The following is a 20,671-nucleotide window of genomic DNA, read 5'->3' as shown; positions in this document are numbered from 1 at the left end:
GGCTGCCTAAAGTTTCAATATCCATTGGAAGCCATCACGGCCGCCTGAAGTTATCTTGGCCATATCATAAGAGGACACAGGTCCCTGTGAAAGAGGAGATGTCACGGATGAAAGTTGGATTTTGTTTGGCTTTCTCCATATGAAATAGTTCTTCATTCATTGTTATATAATTTATTACCTTTGCAATAAGAGATCTTCTTGTAGATTGTGAGAGTTTTGTATCGGGTTTATATCATCTGTATTGGATTCTAACGACATTAAATTGTTAATATACAGATTACCATTACCTTACCATTGTGTATTCCAGGTGACCTGGGGGCTCCGGGGGTTCCTGGCCCCTCCGGTGTACAGGGCCCAGCGGGAAAGAAAGGAGATAAAGGTGACAACGGGATTAATGGATTACAAGGTATGAAATAAATGAATACACACAGAGAAGCCATCACCCCAAACAGAGAACCTTGATAGTTTGTGGACGCTCCACCAAGAACTGGATACACATTCCATTATGACCTGTATCTGATTGCAGGACTTCCTGGCCAGAGAGGAGATGGTGGCCCCCCTGGACTGCAGGGACCCCCTGGACCAGCTGGACTTACTGGGCAAGATGGTGAGAAAGAAACCGCCTGTGTAAAGAGGAGGAGCTTATGTCATGTGGATATCTCTACAGAGAGGAGGAGGAGGGGATTACCATATATACAGAGATTATGGGGGACGGGGGCTCCCAATAGATGGTATAATAGAACATATAATGAGGGGATAATAATTATTCTTATTTTGAATCATAAAAACCTGAATACAGGGGGTCCCCTAGTTACAAACATCCGACTTACAAACGACTCCTACTTACAAACGGAGGGAGACAACAGGAAGTGAGAGGAAATCTACCCCTAGGAAGGGAAATTCACTTCTGTAAGAGCTATTATGGGGAAAAGGTACCTCCACTGATGCTTTATCACCAAGGCTTGTTTCCACAACAACCCAAAATTTTCAAAATCCAATTGTCATTGGGACAGAAAGTGAGGTGAAATCTTCTTAACAGGGGCACAGACAGCAAAACAAATGTTATAGGGGTGTTAACCCTTCCCTATGTTATCCAAAAAGCTTAAAAATTGTTTTTTTGGCTGGAGCTACACTTAAAAAATGTACCTGTTCCGACTTACAAACAGATTCAACTTAAGAACAAACCTTCAGTCCCTAACTTGTTTGTAACCCGGGGACCCCCTGTATATTAGATTACCAATTATTATAATGTCATACAAATGATAAATAGTCAATTCCGCTCACTAGCCAAGTTATATTTTTGTCTCCCGAAGGTGTGAAAGGTGAACCAGGAGTGCCGGGACAAAAAGGTAAAATAATCTCAAATTTATACAATCATCTTCCTGCAAATTATCCAATGAATGCCAATATTTATTATGGCTACCAGGAGTCATCATGGTCATTGGGAGCCACAATGGCCACCAAGAGTTATCATGGCCACCAAGAATCATTATGGTTTCCAGGATTAATCAAGACTGCCTGACGTCATCATGGCCACCAGGAGTCATAATGTCCTAACTTCATGGCCACAAGGAGTCATCATGGCTGCTTGGAATCATTGTGCCGGGAGTCATCATTGGTGTGGGGGCTCATCATAGCCATTTGAGACCACCATGGCCACTGGGAGTCATCAAAACCAACTAAAGTCATCATGGTTTCTGGCTGTCGTCATGACCGCCTAGACTCATTATAGCCACAGAGAGTCATTATGACTGCCTAAAGTTACAATGACCATTGGAAGCCATTATGGCCATCTGAAGTCATCTTGACCACTGAATATCATAAGAGGACACAAGTCATTGTGAAAGAGGAGATGTCACTGTCAAAATTGGATTCCATTTGGCTTTCTCCATATGAAACAGTTCTTCATTCATTGTTATATATTTTATTACTTTTACAATAGGAGATCATCTTGTAGATTCTGAGAGTTTTGGACGAGGTTCATATCATCTGTATTGGATTCTAATGACAATAAATTATTAATATACAGATTTATGTCCTTATCATTGTGTATTCCAGGTGACCTGGGGGCTCCGGGGGTTCCTGGCCCCTCCGGTGTACAGGGCCCAGCGGGACATAAAGGAGATAAAGGTGACAACGGGATTAATGGATTACCAGGTATGAAATAAATGAATACACACAGAGAAGCCATCACCCCAAACAGAGAACCTTGATGCCAGAGCCAGAGTAAGACCAATCAAGGCCTTAGGTAGGTTAGCAGATCTGAGCACCTCTACCTTCCAAGCCAGTGTTTCTCAACCTCGGTCCTCAAGTACCTCCAACAGGCCATGTTTGCAGGTTTTGCATTATCTTGCACAGGTGCTTTAAATCAGAGTCAATGGTTTGGTATTTTGGACAACTATTTTATCTAAGAGAAATTTCTAAAACATGGCCTGTTGGGGGTACTTGAGGACTGAGGTTGAGAACCGCTGCAGTGCAAGCCACCCAGATGTCCAACATGCACCCTGTTCACATTTTCCAGTACTATGAGAAAATAGCCTAATGGACTTTTACATTTATCAAAGACACTCTAAAGCTGTATATTTTCTGAAACCACAAGATCTATAGAAAAACATATTATAGTACCAAATACACCATATTACCAAAAGTATTAGGACGTAAACTTTAATGGCATCCCAGTCTTGCTCCGGAGGGTTCAATATTGAGTTGGCTCCGCCCTTTGCAGCTATAACAGCTTCACCTCTTCTGGGAAGGCCGTCCACAAGGTTAAGGAGTGGACAATTTTCCACACTCTGCCTCCTGTAGGAGAGAAGGACTAACTGCGCTGAGGTTGTAATGCACAGGCCACCAGTCAGGGCTGCACCCACAATCATAATCAGGTGATGCATTAAAACATTTGCAGCTCACCAGCTGACCCTGAATATTATTTTATCACCGGCGTGTGTGGGGATCACTAACATGTGCAACATAATAGGTGTTCAATAACCTCTGTCTATACTAAGCGGTGAGGAGAAACTCTTAGATTTTATTTATTGTGCTCAGACGCTTTATGCATTGATATACCTCCACATATCCAGTCTGTTCAGTCCATATGGTCACCTGCTGACTAGTGACCTAGGGAACATGGAAGAAACAGGGAGGATCTAGCGAGGACTGAACTAATAAGCACTGAACAGGAGGGGGGGACAGAAATTAATATCTAAACACGTAAGCAAGCAAGCTATAGCGGCTCTAATCACCACTTCCAAGTTCAGTGTAAAGTAACCTTAATTTCCCCCCACTCTTCATCCTGACTTCTGATTGGCCACAGTGCCTCCGGACTCACAGAAAAGCCATGTGAGTGCTGCGGCCTGGAAGAGCGGGTGCCACGGCATCCACTTCTACAGAAAATGGAGCTGACGTAGACCCGTACCAAGCTGTCTGCCTAGGTGACCTTGTGGTTAATGCGGCACTGCTTGATGTGCAGACAGACATACCACCACACTGAGTGGTGCACCACCATGTACACCGAACACCCTCCATCACCAGTACCATGATGGCGGCCATGGGCTGGGTAGATGGACTCATCTCAATGTGTAGAGGGGAGCGGAATGTATATACAAGAAAAGGTCACTGCCCCCACCTCCAACTGGTCTTCACAGCAAGGAGCACTGGAGGGGCAAACGCATGTCAAATAAAACCAAAGAATTTCCACACTCAACTTACCAACCAGCCTGCGACCAAACGAATGAACCTGCCTATCAGTATGTGCTAAAAACAGGGGTTTAGTTGCACACATTTGCAAATACATGGGTAAGCTGCAGGCCACGGCAAGGCCCCCTGTATCCTGCAGACCCCAAATGTGTGCTGGGTGTTCAGTGTCTTCCTGAGCCTTTAAGGAGGGTCCTCCAGTCATCTGCCCTTCATCTATCCATCAGAATACATGGGCTCCCACTGTGGAGACTCTTCCAAGTCAGAGTTGGAGTCTGCAGGATACAGGGGGCCTTGCCGTGGCCTTCAGCTTATGCATATATTTGCAAATGTGTGCAAGTAAACCCCTGATTTTAGCAGAATGTATATACTCTGTGCTCATTGTCATCTGTTCTTCCTGTACAGGTCCTGCTGGAGTACCGGGAAATCAGGGAGTCAAAGGTGACCCAGGTACCCCAGCCAATCACAGCTCTGTGTACTGACTATTATATATATATTATGTATACTATTCTATACATCACATTGAGACAGGAGGCCATTCTCTGCGATCGATTACCAGTTACTGCACATACACCACTCCATATATATGGGAGAGGAGTGAACACTGGAGAGGAGAGCAGACAGGGAGATGAGAGTATACTCACTGAGGGTGTAAAGGAGAGATGGGAGAGGAGTGAACACTGGAGAGGAGAGCAGACAGGGAGATGAGAGTATACTCACTGAGGGTGTAAAGGAGATCTGGGAGAGGAGTGAACACTGAGGAGGAGAGCAGACAGGGAGATGAGAGTATACTCACTGAGGGTGTAAAGGAGAGCTGGGAGAGGAGTGAACACTGAGGAGGAGAGCAGACAGGGAGATGAGAGTATACTCACTGAGGGTGTAAAGGAGATCTGGGAGAGGAGTGAACACTGAGGAGGAGAGTAGACAGGGAGATGAGAGTATACTCACTGAGGGTGTAAAGGAGAGATGGGAGAGGAGTGAACACTGAGGAGGGGAGCAGACAGGGAGATGAGAGTATACTCACTGAGGGTGTAAAGGAGATCTGGGAGAGGAGTGAACACTGAGGAGGAGAGCAGACAGGGAGATGAGAGTATACTCACTGAGGGTGTAAAGGAGATCTGGGAGAGGAGTGAACACTGAGGAGGAGAGCAGACAGGGAGATGAGAGTATACTCACTGAGGGTGTAAAGGAGAGATGGGAGAGGAGTGAACACTGAGGAGGAGAGCAGACAGGGAGATGAGAGTATACTCACTGAGGGTGTAAAGGAGAGATGGGAGAGGAGTGAACACTGAGGAGGAGAGCAGACAGGGAGATGAGAGTATACTCACTGAGGGTGTAAAGGAGAGCTGGGAGAGGAGTGAACACTGAGGAGGACAGCAGACAGGGAGATGAGAGTATACTCACTGAGGGTGTAAAGGAGATCTGGGAGAGGAGTGAACACTGGGGAGGAGAGCAGACAGGGAGATGAGAGTATACTCACTGAGGGTGTAAAGGAGAGCTGGGAGAGGAGTGAACACTGAGGAGGAGAGCAGACAGGGAGATGAGAGTATACTCACTGAGGGTGTAAAGGAGATCTGGGAGAGGAGTGAACACTGAGGAGGAGAGTAGACAGGGAGATGAGAGTATACTCACTGAGGGTGTAAAGGAGAGATGGGAGAGGAGTGAACACTGAGGAGGGGAGCAGACAGGGAGATGAGAGTATACTCACTGAGGGTGTAAAGGAGATCTGGGAGAGGAGTGAACACTGAGGAGGAGAGCAGACAGGGAGATGAGAGTATACTCACTGAGGGTGTAAAGGAGATCTGGGAGAGGAGTGAACACTGAGGAGGAGAGCAGACAGGGAGATGAGAGTATACTCACTGAGGGTGTAAAGGAGAGATGGGAGAGGAGTGAACACTGAGGAGGAGAGCAGACAGGGAGATGAGAGTATACTCACTGAGGGTGTAAAGGAGAGATGGGAGAGGAGTGAACACTGAGGAGGAGAGCAGACAGGGAGATGAGAGTATACTCACTGAGGGTGTAAAGGAGAGCTGGGAGAGGAGTGAACACTGAGGAGGAGAGCAGACAGGGAGATGAGAGTATACTCACTGAGGGTGTAAAGGAGATCTGGGAGAGGAGTGAACACTGGGGAGGAGAGCAGACAGGGAGATGAGAGTATACTCACTGAGGGTGTAAAGGAGATCTGGGAGAGGAGTGAACACTGAGGAGGAGAGCAGACAGGGAGATGAGAGTATACTCACTGAGGGTGTAAAGGAGAGATGGGAGAGGAGTGAACACTGAGGAGGAGAGCAGACAGGGAGATGAGAGTATACTCACTGAGGGTGTAAAGGAGAGCTGGGAGAGGAGTGAACACTGAGGAGGAGAGCAGACAGGGAGATGAGAGTATACTCACGGAGGGTGTAAAGGAGAGATGGGAGAGGAGTGAACACTGAGGAGGAGAGCAGACAGGGAGATGAGAGTATACTCACTGAGGGTGTAAAGGAGATCTGGGAGAGGAGTGAACACTGGGGAGGAGAGCAGACAGGGAGATGAGAGTATACTCACTGAGGGTGTAAAGGAGAGATGGGAGAGGAGTGAACACTGAGGAGGAGAGCAGACAGGGAGATGAGAGTATACTCACTGAGGGTGTAAAGGAGAGATGGGAGAGGAGTGAACACTGAGGAGGAGAGCAGATGGGGAGATGAGAGTATACTCACTGAGGGTGTAAAGGAGAGCTGGGAGAGGAGTGAACACTGAGGAGGAGAGCAGACAGGGAGATGAGAGTATACTCACTGAGGGTGTAGAGGAGAGATGGGAGAGGAGTGAACACTGAGGAGGAGAGCAGACAGGGAGATGAGAGTATACTCACTGAGGGTGTAAAGGAGAGATGGGAGAGGAGTGAACACTGGGGAGGAGAGCAGACAGGGAGATGAGAGTATACTCACTGAGGGTGTAAAGGAGATCTGGGAGAGGAGTGAACACTGAGGAGGAGAGCAGACAGGGAGATGAAAGTAAACTCACTGAGGGTGTAAAGGAGATCTGGGAGAGGAGTGAACACTGAGGAGGAGAGCAGACAGGGAGATGAAAGTAAACTCACTGAGGGTGTAAAGGAGAGCTGGGAGAGGAGTGAACACTGAGGAGGAGAGCAGACAGGGAGATGAGAGTATACTCACTGAGGGTGTAAAGGAGATCTGGGAGAGGAGTGAACACTGAGGAGGAGAGCAGACAGGGAGATGAAAGTAAACTCACTGAGGGTGTAAAGGAGAGCTGGGAGAGGAGTGAACACTGAGGAGGAGAGTAGACAGGGAGATGAAAGTAAACTCACTGAGGGTGTAAAGGAGAGATGGGAGAGGAGTGAACACTGAGGAGGAGAGCAGACAGGGAGATGAGAGTCTGGATACTGGGAACTGAGAAGTTAGGTGTGCTGGATGGGGGGGACCAATGGGAATGCTGGGGCTCGGATATACAAGAAGTTCTAATGGAAGTGCTGGGGTGGGATATAGAGGAAGGACCAATGGGTGTTCGGGGGGTGAGATATCAGAGGAGTGGATGCAGAATCCCCCATGTGAAATGAGCCCTCAGTTTTAATATGATGTTGGATTGGATGGATAGGCGAGAATATACACACGTTGTATACCACTCCTCACCTCATTTCTGTATACATCACCTCAGTCCTATATACATCACCTTTATTATATACCAGCACCCCAAACCAAGATATACTATGTTGTCTGTACACTATCCCCCATCCCCTAACAGAGAACTTTCTTCTAGGAATGAAAGGAGAAGCTGGTGAGAAAGGCTTCAAAGGAATAATAGGTAAGACAGCTCTCCCTGTATGAGGGCCAGGTGAGACTGTCCTCCCTGTATGATGGCCAGGTGAGACCGTCTTCCCTGTATGAGGGCCAGGTGAGACCGTCCTCCCTGTATGAGGGCCAGGTGAGAGAGTCCTCCCTGTATGAGGGCCAGGTGAGAGAGTCCTCCCTGTATGAGAGACAGGTGAGAGAGTCCTCCCTGTATGAGGGCCAGGTGAGAGAGTCCTCCCTGTATGAGGGCCAGGTGAGAGAGTCCTCCCTGTTGATGGCCAGGTGAGAGAGTCCTCCCTGTATGAGAGACAGGTGAGAGAGTCCTCCCTGTATGATGGCCAGGTGAGAGAGTCCTCCCTGTATGATGGCCAGGTGAGAGAGTCCTCCCTGTATGAGAGACAGGTGAGAGAGTCCTCCCTGTTGATGGCCAGGTGAGAGAGTCCTCCCTGTATGAGAGACAGGTGAGAGTCCTCCCTGTATGAGGGCCAGGTGAGACCGTCCTCCCTGTATGAGAGCCAGGGGAGACAATCCATTCTTTGAGAGGGCCAAGTAAGACTGTACCCCCTGTATGATGGCCAGGTGAGAGAGTCCTCCCTGTATGAGAGACAGGTGAGAGAGTCCTCCCTGTATGAGAGACAGGTGAGAGAGTCCTCCCTGTATGAGGGCCAGGTGAGAGAGTCCTCCCTGTATGAGGGCCAGGTGAGAGAGTCCTCCCTGTATGAGGGCCAGGTGAGAGAGTCCTCCCTGTATGAGGGCCAGGTGAGAGAGTCCTCCCTGTATGAGAGACAGGTGAGACAGTCCTCCCTGTATGAGGGCCAGGTGAGAGAGTCCTCCCTGTATGAGGGCCAGGTGAGAGAGTCCTCCCTGTATGAGAGACAGGTGAGAGAGTCCTCCCTGTATGAGGGCCAGGTGAGAGAGTCCTCCCTGTATGATGGCCAGGTGAGAGAGTCCTCCCTGTATGAGAGACAGGTGAGAGAGTCCTCCCTGTATGAGAGACAGGTGAGAGAGTCCTCCCTGTATGAGGGCCAGGTGAGAGAGTCCTCCCTGTATGAGGGCCAGGTGAGACCGTCCTCCCTGTATGAGAGCCAGGTGAGACAATCCATTCTTTGAGAGGGCCAAGTAAGACTGTCCACCCTGTATGAGGGCCAGGTGAGACAGTTGTGACAGAATGCTGGCACCCCACTTAAGTGCTTCCGCCAAACATTGCCTCCCGCCCTCCAAACCATTCCAGCAGACCAAGGGCTTATACCAGTCCTAACAGTCCTTCCTGTACGAGGGCCAGGTGAGACAGTCCACCCTGTATGAAAGCTAGGTGAGACAGTCCACCCTGTATGAGGGCCACACATTGCATGTTTGTGCATTTTTTTTTTCAGAGCAGGAGACAAATTACTTTATTTTGTATTTCGTTGCTGCTCATCGATGTAAATCGGCCCATTGAAGTCAAAGTCTTTATATTTTTATTGTGTTGGGCATGCTCTACACAATGTTGTGTTAATGAGGCCCTTGAACTGGAAGTTGGGCTTGAAACCTGACAAGACATGGAAATCTGACATGCAATTGGTTCTTTATTCTGATTGCAGGATTCCCTGGGCAAAAGGGAGAAAGAGGATCCAGTGGAAGTGTGGGACTACCGGGGCCCCAGGGACCTCCAGGGCCAGCAGGAGCCAATGGGAAGGATGGTGAGACATGATGAGAGGAGGCATGAAGATCACCTGTCCAACACAATCCAATATTTTACACTTCAGCTATGTTCATCCAGAAGAAGTCAAAACATAACTCCAGGCAATCAGCTGGAATCCTATCCTCTGAGAGGGGAAATTCCTTCCCGACAAGGACTAGGGCTCCATCACTGGGCTGGGGGTGTGGGGTGGGCAACGTCTCTCACATTGTTTGGAGATATGGAAGGGATGGTGGTAGTGTCCATACACATTAGATGGTTGGAGGCCTATTGGCATTGGGCACCGGTTGTGATGTCTGTGGCCACCTACAGAGGGGAATAGGATTTATCAGATTGGGGTGTGGATTAGGATGGGGTGACACTGACCAGTATCAGATAATTAGACTCGGATACTTATACCTGATATATATCATGACACCCACTTCTCTCACAGGATTGAAAGGTGAACTGGGAGAACCGGGACAAAATGGACAAAAAGGTGAAATTGTTTTCTATCTTCCATTGTATTGTGTGATAGATGGTGAGTGCTGGAAATGGCCCTATGTCCCAATGGTGGCCCCTCAGGTTCCTTGTTGGGGATCCCGGGGTCCCATTCCATACATATTTCATACAACCTAAAGCAAACAGCAGAACGTAAACCAAAGTGATGTTGTCATCCATAGGTGACATGGGGGCTGTTGGCGTTCGTGGCCCCCCTGGTGTACAGGGCCTGCGGGGCGAGAAAGGAAGCAAAGGGGACATCGGAACAAGAGGCATTCCAGGTGAGAAGATCTGGGAAGAATGAGGGGACCAATCAGATTGGTGGGGCGGGGTGTATTGGGTTTGGGTCCAGTCTTTAGTTACCATACCTGTTAAGGTGTACTTGTGAAGGAACAGTCATGTGACCTCTGACCTCAGCAATGGTGCTTCCCGTTTTTCTCACATGACCGGCTCCTTCTATATTTACTGCATGGAGAGTTTCATGTACAACACTGCCTGGGCACTGCCATGTATCTCTCATAATGAGACCCCAATACTTAGAATGCTGTGTGATGTGAGATGACCCCCTACTGTGTTTCCTCCTGTACAAGCTCTGCCGGACCCCCAGGAGAGAAGGCACAGAAAGGTGACCCAGGTACGTCACATTTTATCCAGTGTCAGGTCTGGTGCTTGTATTATTCATGGCACACAGTTCTATGCCATGGGGGTCTCCTAGTACCCCCTCCCACCGATTACCACCCTGATTTCCACCACTACCATAGGTCATCTCCAGATTTTTGTTCTACAAGAACCATTGAGTTTACTATCCCCTCTCATCATTTTTATTCTGGGTAACCCTCCCCACAATCTCTATATGGAACACCCCAGCTCCACCATCTTTATAGATGGTGCCCCATACCAATCTCACATGCCACCAAACTTATTATAAAGGGCGCTCTCTCCATCCCTTCTGTATGTGGTGTCCCACCAATTGTATGTGGGGTACTCTGTCCTCACCCACTATTCCTATATGGGACACCCCTTCCTTACCACTACTATATGGGATGCCTCTCCCCAAGCATTATTATATGCATTGCTCCCTTCACCTTTTTTATATGGGGTGTCCCCATTATTTCTTTATCAGTAGCCCCTCCTCAATCAGTCCTCTATGGCGCACCCCTCCCCCACCATTCCTATATAGGGTGCCCCATACCAATCTCATATGCCAGAAAGCATTACTATAAATGGTGCGCTCTCCACCCTTTCTATATGGGGTGTCCCACTATTTCTATGTTGGGTACGCCTCACCCAACATTTATATATGGGACACCCCTGCCTCACCAGTACTATATGGGATGCCCCTCCCCATGCATTTTTAATATGGCGTGCCCCCCACCATTTCTTTATGAGATGCCCCTCCTCAATCAGTTCTGTAAGGGGCACCCCTCCCCACCATTCCTATATGAGACACATGTGCCCCACCAGTACTATATGGGATTATCTTCCACATGCATTACTTTTGGGGGTGCTCTCTCCACCATTTCTATAAGGAGTGCCCCACCATTCCTATACGGGATGCCCTTCCCCCATCCTTCCTAAATGGGACACTTCTGCTGATCATTGCTATGCGATATGGGGTGCCCCCCACCATTCCTATGACTGCTGTGCTCTGAGGAAGAGGGGAGTTCCCCTCGAAACGCGTCAGCTAGCAGTGACCCCTGTGAGTTCCTCTGTGACCTCTGGTGGGTTCCGCTGATTCTAGGCTGCATGCTGTTATTGGAAGATTGTTTACACTATGAGATCTTCCACAACTGTTTGTAAGTAGTTCCTTTTTATCATTGGTTTTAATAAATTTACACCCAAAGGATAATGCACATGGCTGGTGCGCCCCTTCTTTCTTTTTTCTCGTTGTCTGCTAGGATTCCCCATCCTTGAGGGCAGCAAGGCCTGTAGCTATACACTGCTTGTCTGGTTATCCACTTGTGCGCAGGCGCGTTTTTTCTTCATTATCAGTATTCCTATACGGGATTCCCCTCCCCCACCCTTACAAAATGGGACACTTCTGCCCCACCATTGCTTTATGGGGTGCCTCCCACCATTCCTATACAGGATGCCCCTCCCCCACCCTTAGTAAACAGGACACTTCTGCCCCACCATTGCTGTATGGGGTGCCTCCCACCATTCCTATATGGGGTGCCCCTCCCCCACCCTTCCTAAATGGGACACATCTACCCACCATTGCTATATAGGGTGCCCCCCTACCATTCCTTTTTGGGGTTATTTACTATCTCGTATCTCTTGCAGGAGTGAAGGGGAGCATGGGACAGAAAGGTGTAGAAGGACGGGCAGGTAAGAGTCCCCATGAAGGCCTCATTCTTAAATATGAATCTGGGTAGTGGGCATGGGTAGAACAGATAGTTCTTGTGACAGACCTAGCCGGGACAGAGGCTTTTGGAGGGGACTGAATGCTAGCCTCTTGCCAACTGATTATGGGCCCTGGCATTTGGGGGAACGGTGCTCGTTGTGAGCTGTATGCCTGGGGACCCTGGAAGTAATATTACTTTGGATTCAAGTCCATTGTCATGAAGCTTGGAATAGTGGCTGCTTCATAATGCTGGGACAAATACTGTTAGGAGACGCTGATGTCATCAATTCCAGCCACCTGTCTGTTGTCTGCTAAAATGTGTATTGTAAATAAGTCTCTAGTATGGGATCTAAGAGTCATTAGATCCCCATTATTGTTTGTGTTTAATTAACTCTTCTATTGTGTGAAGAAGAGTCTATGTTGATTGTGATAATGTTGATTGGACTTTCTGAACTACAAGATGGCCAGTCTGGCCTAACGGTCATGTCTGAGTCATCTAGGCTGTCTAAAGGGATTAGTTAATTAGCTCATGTTAATTAGGTTAATTAGGTTACAGCTGTATTGTTAGAGTAATATGAGCAGGAGGTCTGCACCTCCACTTTTAGTGTATAAAAGACTGTCAATAAATTCCTGTCAATAAAGTGAGATTCCTGTTTGAACTTACATACAGCCTGCCTGGTGTTTGTTCTGAGCTATCACAACTGGGTTAGAACGGCACATAGCTGTAGTTCTAATCCCGGAGCATTGGATGACCGAGCAATCAGATGTTGCGATCTGCAATCTGATTCTATAGCAGCAGAGGAGTGTCAGGAGAGTGGAACTGAGCGAGCAAGGGGCTCGTTACATCCATGTCCCCCCAAAACACAAAACTCTGGGAACCCCGTATGTGCCATATTATAGATAGTGACTGCTTCACAATGTTGTGTGTATATAATGTGTGCTGTCTCATGCTGTTGTGTACTATTTGCTGTGATAGTTTGGGGTGTGGCTGTATTTCAATGTTCTATTGTGTCTGTCTGCCTTGGATATCACAGGATGTGTATCTCTATGGAGGGAGGGTGATTTCTCCAGCAGCTCTCCCTGCTGATAAGACTGTTTACTGATGAGAAGTTATACACACCTGACCTGTGTGCCCATTGTCATTGGACGGTTTAACCCGCCCTCTTTTCCAAGGGTGGGGGGAAGAGTCTCTGAGTTATTTTATCTGTTGTGTCCATGTGTGATAATAAAGGTGTTGATTCCTGTTTGACCCTCAACACAGAGCCTTGTCTCGTATTTGGGGGAGAGTTATTCGTATGGGTTTCTTGTTCGGCTGATCGAAGTGTTCGGTAGCTGCCTTGGTGTTCGGGAGGGGAATGTCCTAAACGACTTTAACCCCTTTCATACTCGGGGTGTCGTTACAGTTCTCATTTCAGGTGGACTTCAGACATTGAGAGGGATTGAAATCTGAACGTTTGCATCAGACTCAGAGAATAAGATCTCCCTCCACAATATTCAGTCATATGGATGAGAAATAGTCTGAAAATTGTTTATTCCTTCTGCAGGAGCTAACGGTTATCCTGGGAGTAAAGGGCAGATGGGACCCCCAGGACCTCCAGGGCCAAAGGGGGAGCCTGGCCAGGAAGGTAAGACCAGATCTAGAAGCAGCATAGTTTGACCTAGAACCTGAGTGACCAGACCTAGAATGTGTGTGACAAGATTGTGACTGAGAAGGAGAGATGCACCTAGAACCATAATACACGGAATACACACTCACCGGCCACTTTATTAGGTCCCCTTTGCTAGTAGTGGGTTGGACCCCCCTTTATTAGGTCCCCCTTGCTGGTATCAGGTTGGACCCCCTTTATTAGGTCTCCCTTGCTAGTATTGGGTTGCACCCCCTTTATTAGGTCCCCCTTGCTAGTATTGGGTTGGACCCCTTTTATTAGGTCCCCCTTGCTAGTAGAGGGTTGGACCCCCTTTATTAGGTCCCCCTTCCTAGTATCGGGTTGGACCCCCTTTATTAGGTCCACCTTGCTAGTAGAGGGTTGGACCCCCTTTATTAGGTCCCCCTTCCTAGTATCGGGTTGGACCCCCTTTATTAGGTACACCTTGCTAGTAGCGGGTTGGACCCCCTTTATTAGGTACACCTTGCTAGTAGAGGGTTGGACCCCCTTTATTAGGTACACCTTGCTAGTAGAGGGTTGGACCCCCTTTATTAGGTCCCCCTTGCTAGTAGAGGGTTGGACCCCCTTTATTAGGTCCCCCTTGCTAGTAGCGGGTTGGACAGCCTTTATTAGGTCCTCCTTGCAAGTAGTGGGTTGGACCCCCTTTATTAGGTCCCCCTTGCTAGTAGTGGGTTGGACCCCCTTTATTAGGTCCCCCTTGCTAGTAGTGGGTTGGACCCCCTTTATTAGGTCCCCCTTGCTAGTAGTGGGTTGGACCCCCTTTATTAGGTCCTCCTTACTAGTAGTGGGTTAGACCCCCTTTATTAGGTCCCCCTTGCTAGTAGTGGGTTAGACCCCCTTTATTAGGTCCCCCTTGGTAGTAGTGGGTTGGACCCCCTTTATTAGGTCCCCCTTGCTAGTAGTGGGTTGGACCCCCTTTATTAGGTCCCCCTTGCTAGTAGCGGGTTAGACCCCCTTTATTAGGTCCCCCTTACTAGTAGTGGGTTAGACCCCCTTTATTAGGTCCCCCTTGCTAGTAGTGGGTTAGACCTCCTTTATTAGGTCCCCCTTGCTAGTAGTGGGTTAGACCCCCTTTATTAGGTCCCCCTTGCTAGTAGTGGGTTAGACCCCCTTTATTAGGTCCCCCTTGCTAGTAGCGGGTTGGACCCCCTTTATTAGGTCCCCCTTGCTAGTAGTGGGTTAGACCCCCTTTATTAGGTCCCCCTTGCTAGTAGTGGGTTAGACCCCCTTTATTAGGTCCCCCTTGCTAGTAGCGGGTTGGACCCCCTTTATTAGGTCCCCCTTGCTAGTAGTGGGTTGGACCCCCTTTATTAGGTCCCCCTTGCTAGTAGTGGGTTAGACCCCCTTTATTAGGTCCCCCTTCCTAGTATCGGGTTGGACCCCCTTTATTAGGTCCACCTTGCTAGTAGAGGGTTAGACCCCCTTTATTAGGTCCCCCTTGCTAGTAGTGGGTTAGACCCCCTTTATTAGGTCCCCCTTGCTAGTGGCGGGTTGGACCCCCTTTATTAGGTCCCCCTTGCTAGTAGCGGGTTAGACCCCCTTTATTAGGTCCCCCTTGCTAGTATCGGGTTGGACCCCCTTTATTAGGTCCCCCTTGCTAGTAGTGGGTTGGACCCCCTTTATTAGGTCCCCCTTGCTAGTAGTGGGTTGGACCCCCTTTATTAGGTCCTCCTTGCTAGTATCGGGTTGGACCCCCTTTATTAGGTCCCCCTTGCTAGTAGTGGGTTGGACCCCCTTTATTAGGTCCCCCTTGCTAGTAGTGGGTTGGACCCCCTTTATTAGGTCCTCCTTGCTAGTAGTGGGTTGGACCCCCTTTATTAGGTCCCCCTTCCTAGTATCGGGTTGGACCCCCTTTATTAGGTCCCCCTTGCTAGTATCGGGTTGGACCCCCTTTATTAGGTCCCCCTTGCTAGTAGTGGGTTGGACCCCCTTTATTAGGTCCTCCTTGCTAGTAGTGGGTTGGACCCCCTTTATTAGGTCCCCCTTCCTAGTATCGGGTTGGACCCCCTTTATTAGGTCCCCCTTGCTAGTATCGGGTTGGACCCCCTTTATTAGGACCCCTATGCTAGTAGTGGGTTGGACCCCCTTTATTAGGTTCCCCTTGCTAGTAGTGGGTTGGACCCCCTTTATTAGGACCCCTATGCTAGTAGTGGGTTGGACCCCCTTTATTAGGTCCCCCTTGCTAGTAGTGGGTTGGACCCCCTTTATTAGGTTCCCCTTGCTAGTAGTGGGTTGGACCCCCTTTATTAGGTTCCCCTTGCTAGTAGTGGGTTGGACCCCCTTTATTAGGTCCCCCTTGCTAGTAGCGGGTTGGACCCCCTTTATTAGGTCCCCCTTGCTAGTAGTGGGTTGGACCCCCTTTATTAGGTCCCCCTTGCTAGTAGTGGGTTAGACCCCCTTTATTAGGTCCCCCTTGCTAGTAGTGGGTTAGACCCCCTTTATTAGGTCCCCCTTGCTAGTAGTGGGTTGGACCCCCTTTATTAGGTCCCCCTTGCTAGTAGTGGGTTAGACCCCCTTTATTAGGTCCCCCTTGCTAGTAGTGGGTTAGACCCCCTTTATTAGGTCCCCCTTGCTAGTAGCGGGTTGGACCCCCTTTATTAGGTCCCCCTTGCTAGTAGTGGGTTAGACCCCCTTTATTAGGTCCCCCTTGCTAGTAGTGGGTTAGACCCCCTTTATTAGGTCCCCCTTGCTAGTAGCGGGTTGGACCCCCTTTATTAGGTACTCCTTGCTAGTAGTGGGTTAGACCCCCTTTATTAGGTCCCCCTTGCTAGTAGTGGGTTAGACCCCCTTTATTAGGTCCCCCTTGCTAGTAGTGGGTTAGACCCCCTTTAATAGGTCCCCCTTGCTAGTAGTGGGTTAGACCCCCTTTATTAGGTCCCCCTTGCTAGTAGTGGGTTGGACCCCCTTTATTAGGTCCCCCTTGCTAGTAGCGGGTTGGACCCCCTTTATTAGGTCCCCCTTCCTAGTATCGGGTTGGACCCCCTTTATTAGGTCCACCTTGCTAGTAGAGGGTTAGACCCCCTTTATTAGGTCCCCCTTGCTAGTAGTGGGTTAGACCCCCTTTATTAGGTCCCCCTTGCTAGTAGTGGGTTAGACCCCCTTTATTAGGTCCCCCTTGCTAGTAGCGGGTTGGACCCCCTTTATTAGGTCCCCCTTGCTAGTAGTGGGTTAGACCCCCTTTATTAGGTCCCCCTTGCTAGTGGCGGGTTGGACCCCCTTTATTAGGTCCCCCTTGCTAGTAGCGGGTTAGACCCCCTTTATTAGGTCCCCCTTGCTAGTATCGGGTTGGACCCCCTTTATTAGGTCCCCCTTGCTAGTAGTGGGTTGGACCCCCTTTATTAGGTCCTCCTTGCTAGTAGTGGGTTGGACCCCCTTTATTAGGTCCCCCTTCCTAGTATCGGGTTGGACCCCCTTTATTAGGTCCCCCTTGCTAGTATCGGGTTGGACCCCCTTTATTAGGTCCCCCTTGCTAGTAGTGGGTTGGACCCCCTTTATTAGGTCCTCCTTGCTAGTAGTGGGTTGGACCCCCTTTATTAGGTCCCCTATGCTAGTAGTGGGTTGGACCCCCTTTATTAGGTCCCCCTTGCTAGTATCGGGTTGGACCCCCTTTATTAGGACCCCTATGCTAGTAGTGGGTTGGACCCCCTTTATTAGGTTCCCCTTGCTAGTAGTGGGTTGGACCCCCTTTATTAGGACCCCTATGCTAGTAGTGGGTTGGACCCCCTTTATTAGGTCCCCCTTGCTAGTAGTGGGTTGGACCCCCTTTATTAGGACCCCTATGCTAGTAGTGGGTTGGACCCCCTTTATTAGGTTCCCCTTGCTAGTAGTGGGTTGGACCCCCTTTATTAGGACCCCTATGCTAGTAGTGGGTTAGACCCCCTTTATTAGGTCCCCCTTGCTAGTAGTGGGTTAGACCCCCTTTATTAGGTCCCCCTTGCTAGTAGCGGGTTGGACCCCCTTTATTAGGTTCCCCTTGCTAGTAGTGGGTTGGACCCCCTTTATTAGGTTCCCCTTGCTAGTAGTGGGTTAGACCCCCTTTATTAGGTCCCCCTTGCTAGTAGTGGGTTAGACCCCCTTTATTAGGTCCCCCTTGCTAGTAGCGGGTTGGACCCCCTTTATTAGGACCCCTATGCTAGTAGCGGGTTGGACCCCCTTTATTAGGGCCCCCTTGCTAGTAGTGGGTTGGACCCCCTTTATTAGGTCCCCCTTGCTAGTAGTGGGTTGGACCCCCTTTATTAGGTCCCCCTTGCTAGTAGTGGGTTGGACCCCCTTTATTAGGTCCCCCTTGCTAGTAGTGGGTTGGACCCCCTTTATTAGGTCCCCCTTGCTAGTAGTGGGTTGGACCCCCTTTATTAGGTCCCCCTTGCTAGTAGTGGGTTGGACCCCCTTTATTAGGTCCCCCTTGCTAGTAGTGGGTTGGACCCCCTTTATTAGGTCCCCCTTGCTAGTAGCGGGTTGGACCCCCTTTATTAGGTCCCCCTTGCTAGTAGTGGGTTGGACCTCCTTTATTAGGTCCTCCTTGCAAGTAGTGGGTTGGACCCCCTTTATTAGGTCCCCTTTGCTAGTAGTGGGTTGGACCCCCCTTTATTAGGTCCCCCTTGCTGGTATCAGGTTGGACCCCCTTTATTAGGTCTCCCTTGCTAGTATTGGGTTGCACCCCCTTTATTAGGTCCCCCTTGCTAGTATTGGGTTGGACCCCTTTTATTAGGTCCCCCTTGCTAGTAGAGGGTTGGACCCCCTTTATTAGGTCCCCCTTCCTAGTATCGGGTTGGACCCCCTTTATTAGGTCCACCTTGCTAGTAGAGGGTTGGACCCCCTTTATTAGGTCCCCCTTCCTAGTATCGGGTTGGACCCCCTTTATTAGGTACACCTTGCTAGTAGCGGGTTGGACCCCCTTTATTAGGTACACCTTGCTAGTAGAGGGTTGGACCCCCTTTATTAGGTACACCTTGCTAGTAGAGGGTTGGACCCCCTTTATTAGGTCCCCCTTGCTAGTAGAGGGTTGGACCCCCTTTATTAGGTCCCCCTTGCTAGTAGCGGGTTGGACAGCCTTTATTAGGTCCTCCTTGCAAGTAGTGGGTTGGACCCCCTTTATTAGGTCCCCCTTGCTAGTAGTGGGTTGGACCCCCTTTATTAGGTCCCCCTTGCTAGTAGTGGGTTGGACCCCCTTTATTAGGTCCCCCTTGCTAGTAGTGGGTTGGACCCCCTTTATTAGGTCCTCCTTACTAGTAGTGGGTTAGACCCCCTTTATTAGGTCCCCCTTGCTAGTAGTGGGTTAGACCCCCTTTATTAGGTCCCCCTTGGTAGTAGTGGGTTGGACCCCCTTTATTAGGTCCCCCTTGCTAGTAGTGGGTTGGACCCCCTTTATTAGGTCCCCCTTGCTAGTAGCGGGTTAGACCCCCTTTATTAGGTCCCCCTTACTAGTAGTGGGTTAGACCCCCTTTATTAGGTCCCCCTTGCTAGTAGTGGGTTAGACCTCCTTTATTAGGTCCCCCTTGCTAGTAGTGGGTTAGACCCCCTTTATTAGGTCCCCCTTGCTAGTAGTGGGTTAGACCCCCTTTATTAGGTCCCCCTTGCTAGTAGCGGGTTGGACCCCCTTTATTAGGTCCCCCTTGCTAGTAGTGGGTTAGACCCCCTTTATTAGGTCCCCCTTGCTAGTAGTGGGTTAGACCCCCTTTATTAGGTCCCCCTTGCTAGTAGCGGGTTGGACCCCCTTTATTAGGTCCCCCTTGCTAGTAGTGGGTTGGACCCCCTTTATTAGGTCCCCCTTGCTAGTAGTGGGTTAGACCCCCTTTATTAGGTCCCCCTTCCTAGTATCGGGTTGGACCCCCTTTATTAGGTCCACCTTGCTAGTAGAGGGTTAGACCCCCTTTATTAGGTCCCCCTTGCTAGTAGTGGGTTAGACCCCCTTTATTAGGTCCCCCTTGCTAGTGGCGGGTTGGACCCCCTTTATTAGGTCCCCCTTGCTAGTAGCGGGTTAGACCCCCTTTATTAGGTCCCCCTTGCTAGTATCGGGTTGGACCCCCTTTATTAGGTCCCCCTTGCTAGTAGTGGGTTAGACCCCCTTTATTAGGTCCCCCTTGCTAGTAGCGGGTTGGACCCCCTTTATTAGGTTCCCCTTGCTAGTAGTGGGTTGGACCCCCTTTATTAGGTTCCCCTTGCTAGTAGTGGGTTGGACCCCCTTTATTAGGTCCCCCTTGCTAGTAGTGGGTTGGACCCCCTTTATTAGGTCCTCCTTGCTAGTAGTGGGTTGGACCCCCTTTATTAGGTCCCCCTTCCTAGTATCGGGTTGGACCCCCTTTATTAGGTCCCCCTTGCTAGTATCGGGTTGGACCCCCTTTATTAGGTCCCCCTTGCTAGTAGTGGGTTGGACCCCCTTTATTAGGTCCTCCTTGCTAGTAGTGGGTTGGACCCCCTTTATTAGGTCCCCCTTCCTAGTATCGGGTTGGACCCCCTTTATTAGGTCCCCCTTGCTAGTATCGGGTTGGACCCCCTTTATTAGGACCCCTATGCTAGTAGTGGGTTGGACCCCCTTTATTAGGTTCCCCTTGCTAGTAGTGGGTTGGACCCCCTTTATTAGGTTCCCCTTGCTAGTAGTGGGTTGGACCCCCTTTATTAGGTTCCCCTTGCTAGTAGTGGGTTGGACCCCCTTTATTAGGTCCCCCTTGCTAGTAGCGGGTTGGACCCCCTTTATTAGGTCCCCCTTGCTAGTAGTGGGTTGGACCCCCTTTATTAGGTCCCCCTTGCTAGTAGTGGGTTAGACCCCCTTTATTAGGTCCCCCTTGCTAGTAGTGGGTTAGACCCCCTTTATTAGGTCCCCCTTGCTAGTAGTGGGTTGGACCCCCTTTATTAGGTCCCCCTTGCTAGTAGTGGGTTAGACCCCCTTTATTAGGTCCCCCTTGCTAGTAGTGGGTTAGACCCCCTTTATTAGGTCCCCCTTGCTAGTAGCGGGTTGGACCCCCTTTATTAGGTCCCCCTTGCTAGTAGTGGGTTAGACCCCCTTTATTAGGTCCCCCTTGCTAGTAGT

At 49.5% G+C, this 20,671-nt stretch overlaps 1 protein-coding gene across 13 annotated transcripts in view; it reads left to right on the top strand.

The window, feature by feature from the left end:
• LOC141147337 (uncharacterized) overlaps positions 1 to 20,671 on the top strand; it is a 110,066-nt gene that overhangs the window by 49,523 nt on the left and 39,872 nt on the right. For 11 of the 13 annotated variants that reach the window (XM_073634575.1, XM_073634577.1, XM_073634576.1 and 8 more), the window contains 12 exons: positions 308 to 406; positions 527 to 607; positions 1,314 to 1,349; positions 2,059 to 2,157; positions 4,096 to 4,140; positions 7,444 to 7,488; positions 9,056 to 9,154; positions 9,587 to 9,631; positions 9,816 to 9,915; positions 10,224 to 10,267; positions 11,917 to 11,961; positions 13,522 to 13,602. In XM_073634575.1, coding sequence (XP_073490676.1) covers positions 308 to 406; positions 527 to 607; positions 1,314 to 1,349; positions 2,059 to 2,157; positions 4,096 to 4,140; positions 7,444 to 7,488; positions 9,056 to 9,154; positions 9,587 to 9,631; positions 9,816 to 9,915; positions 10,224 to 10,267; positions 11,917 to 11,961; positions 13,522 to 13,602 — 819 coding nt within the window. The remainder of the gene's footprint in view (positions 1 to 307; positions 407 to 526; positions 608 to 1,313; positions 1,350 to 2,058; positions 2,158 to 4,095; positions 4,141 to 7,443; positions 7,489 to 9,055; positions 9,155 to 9,586; positions 9,632 to 9,815; positions 9,916 to 10,223; positions 10,268 to 11,916; positions 11,962 to 13,521; positions 13,603 to 20,671) is intronic. The other 2 variants (XM_073634569.1, XM_073634568.1) reach the window with 2 other exon arrangements.

This window comes from Aquarana catesbeiana, linkage group LG06 (genome assembly GCF_042186555.1).
Source record: "Aquarana catesbeiana isolate 2022-GZ linkage group LG06, ASM4218655v1, whole genome shotgun sequence".
NCBI lineage: Eukaryota > Metazoa > Chordata > Amphibia > Anura > Ranidae > Aquarana > Aquarana catesbeiana.
Note: the sequence above shows the minus strand (reverse complement) of the source record. Positions and strands in the feature narration are given on the sequence as shown.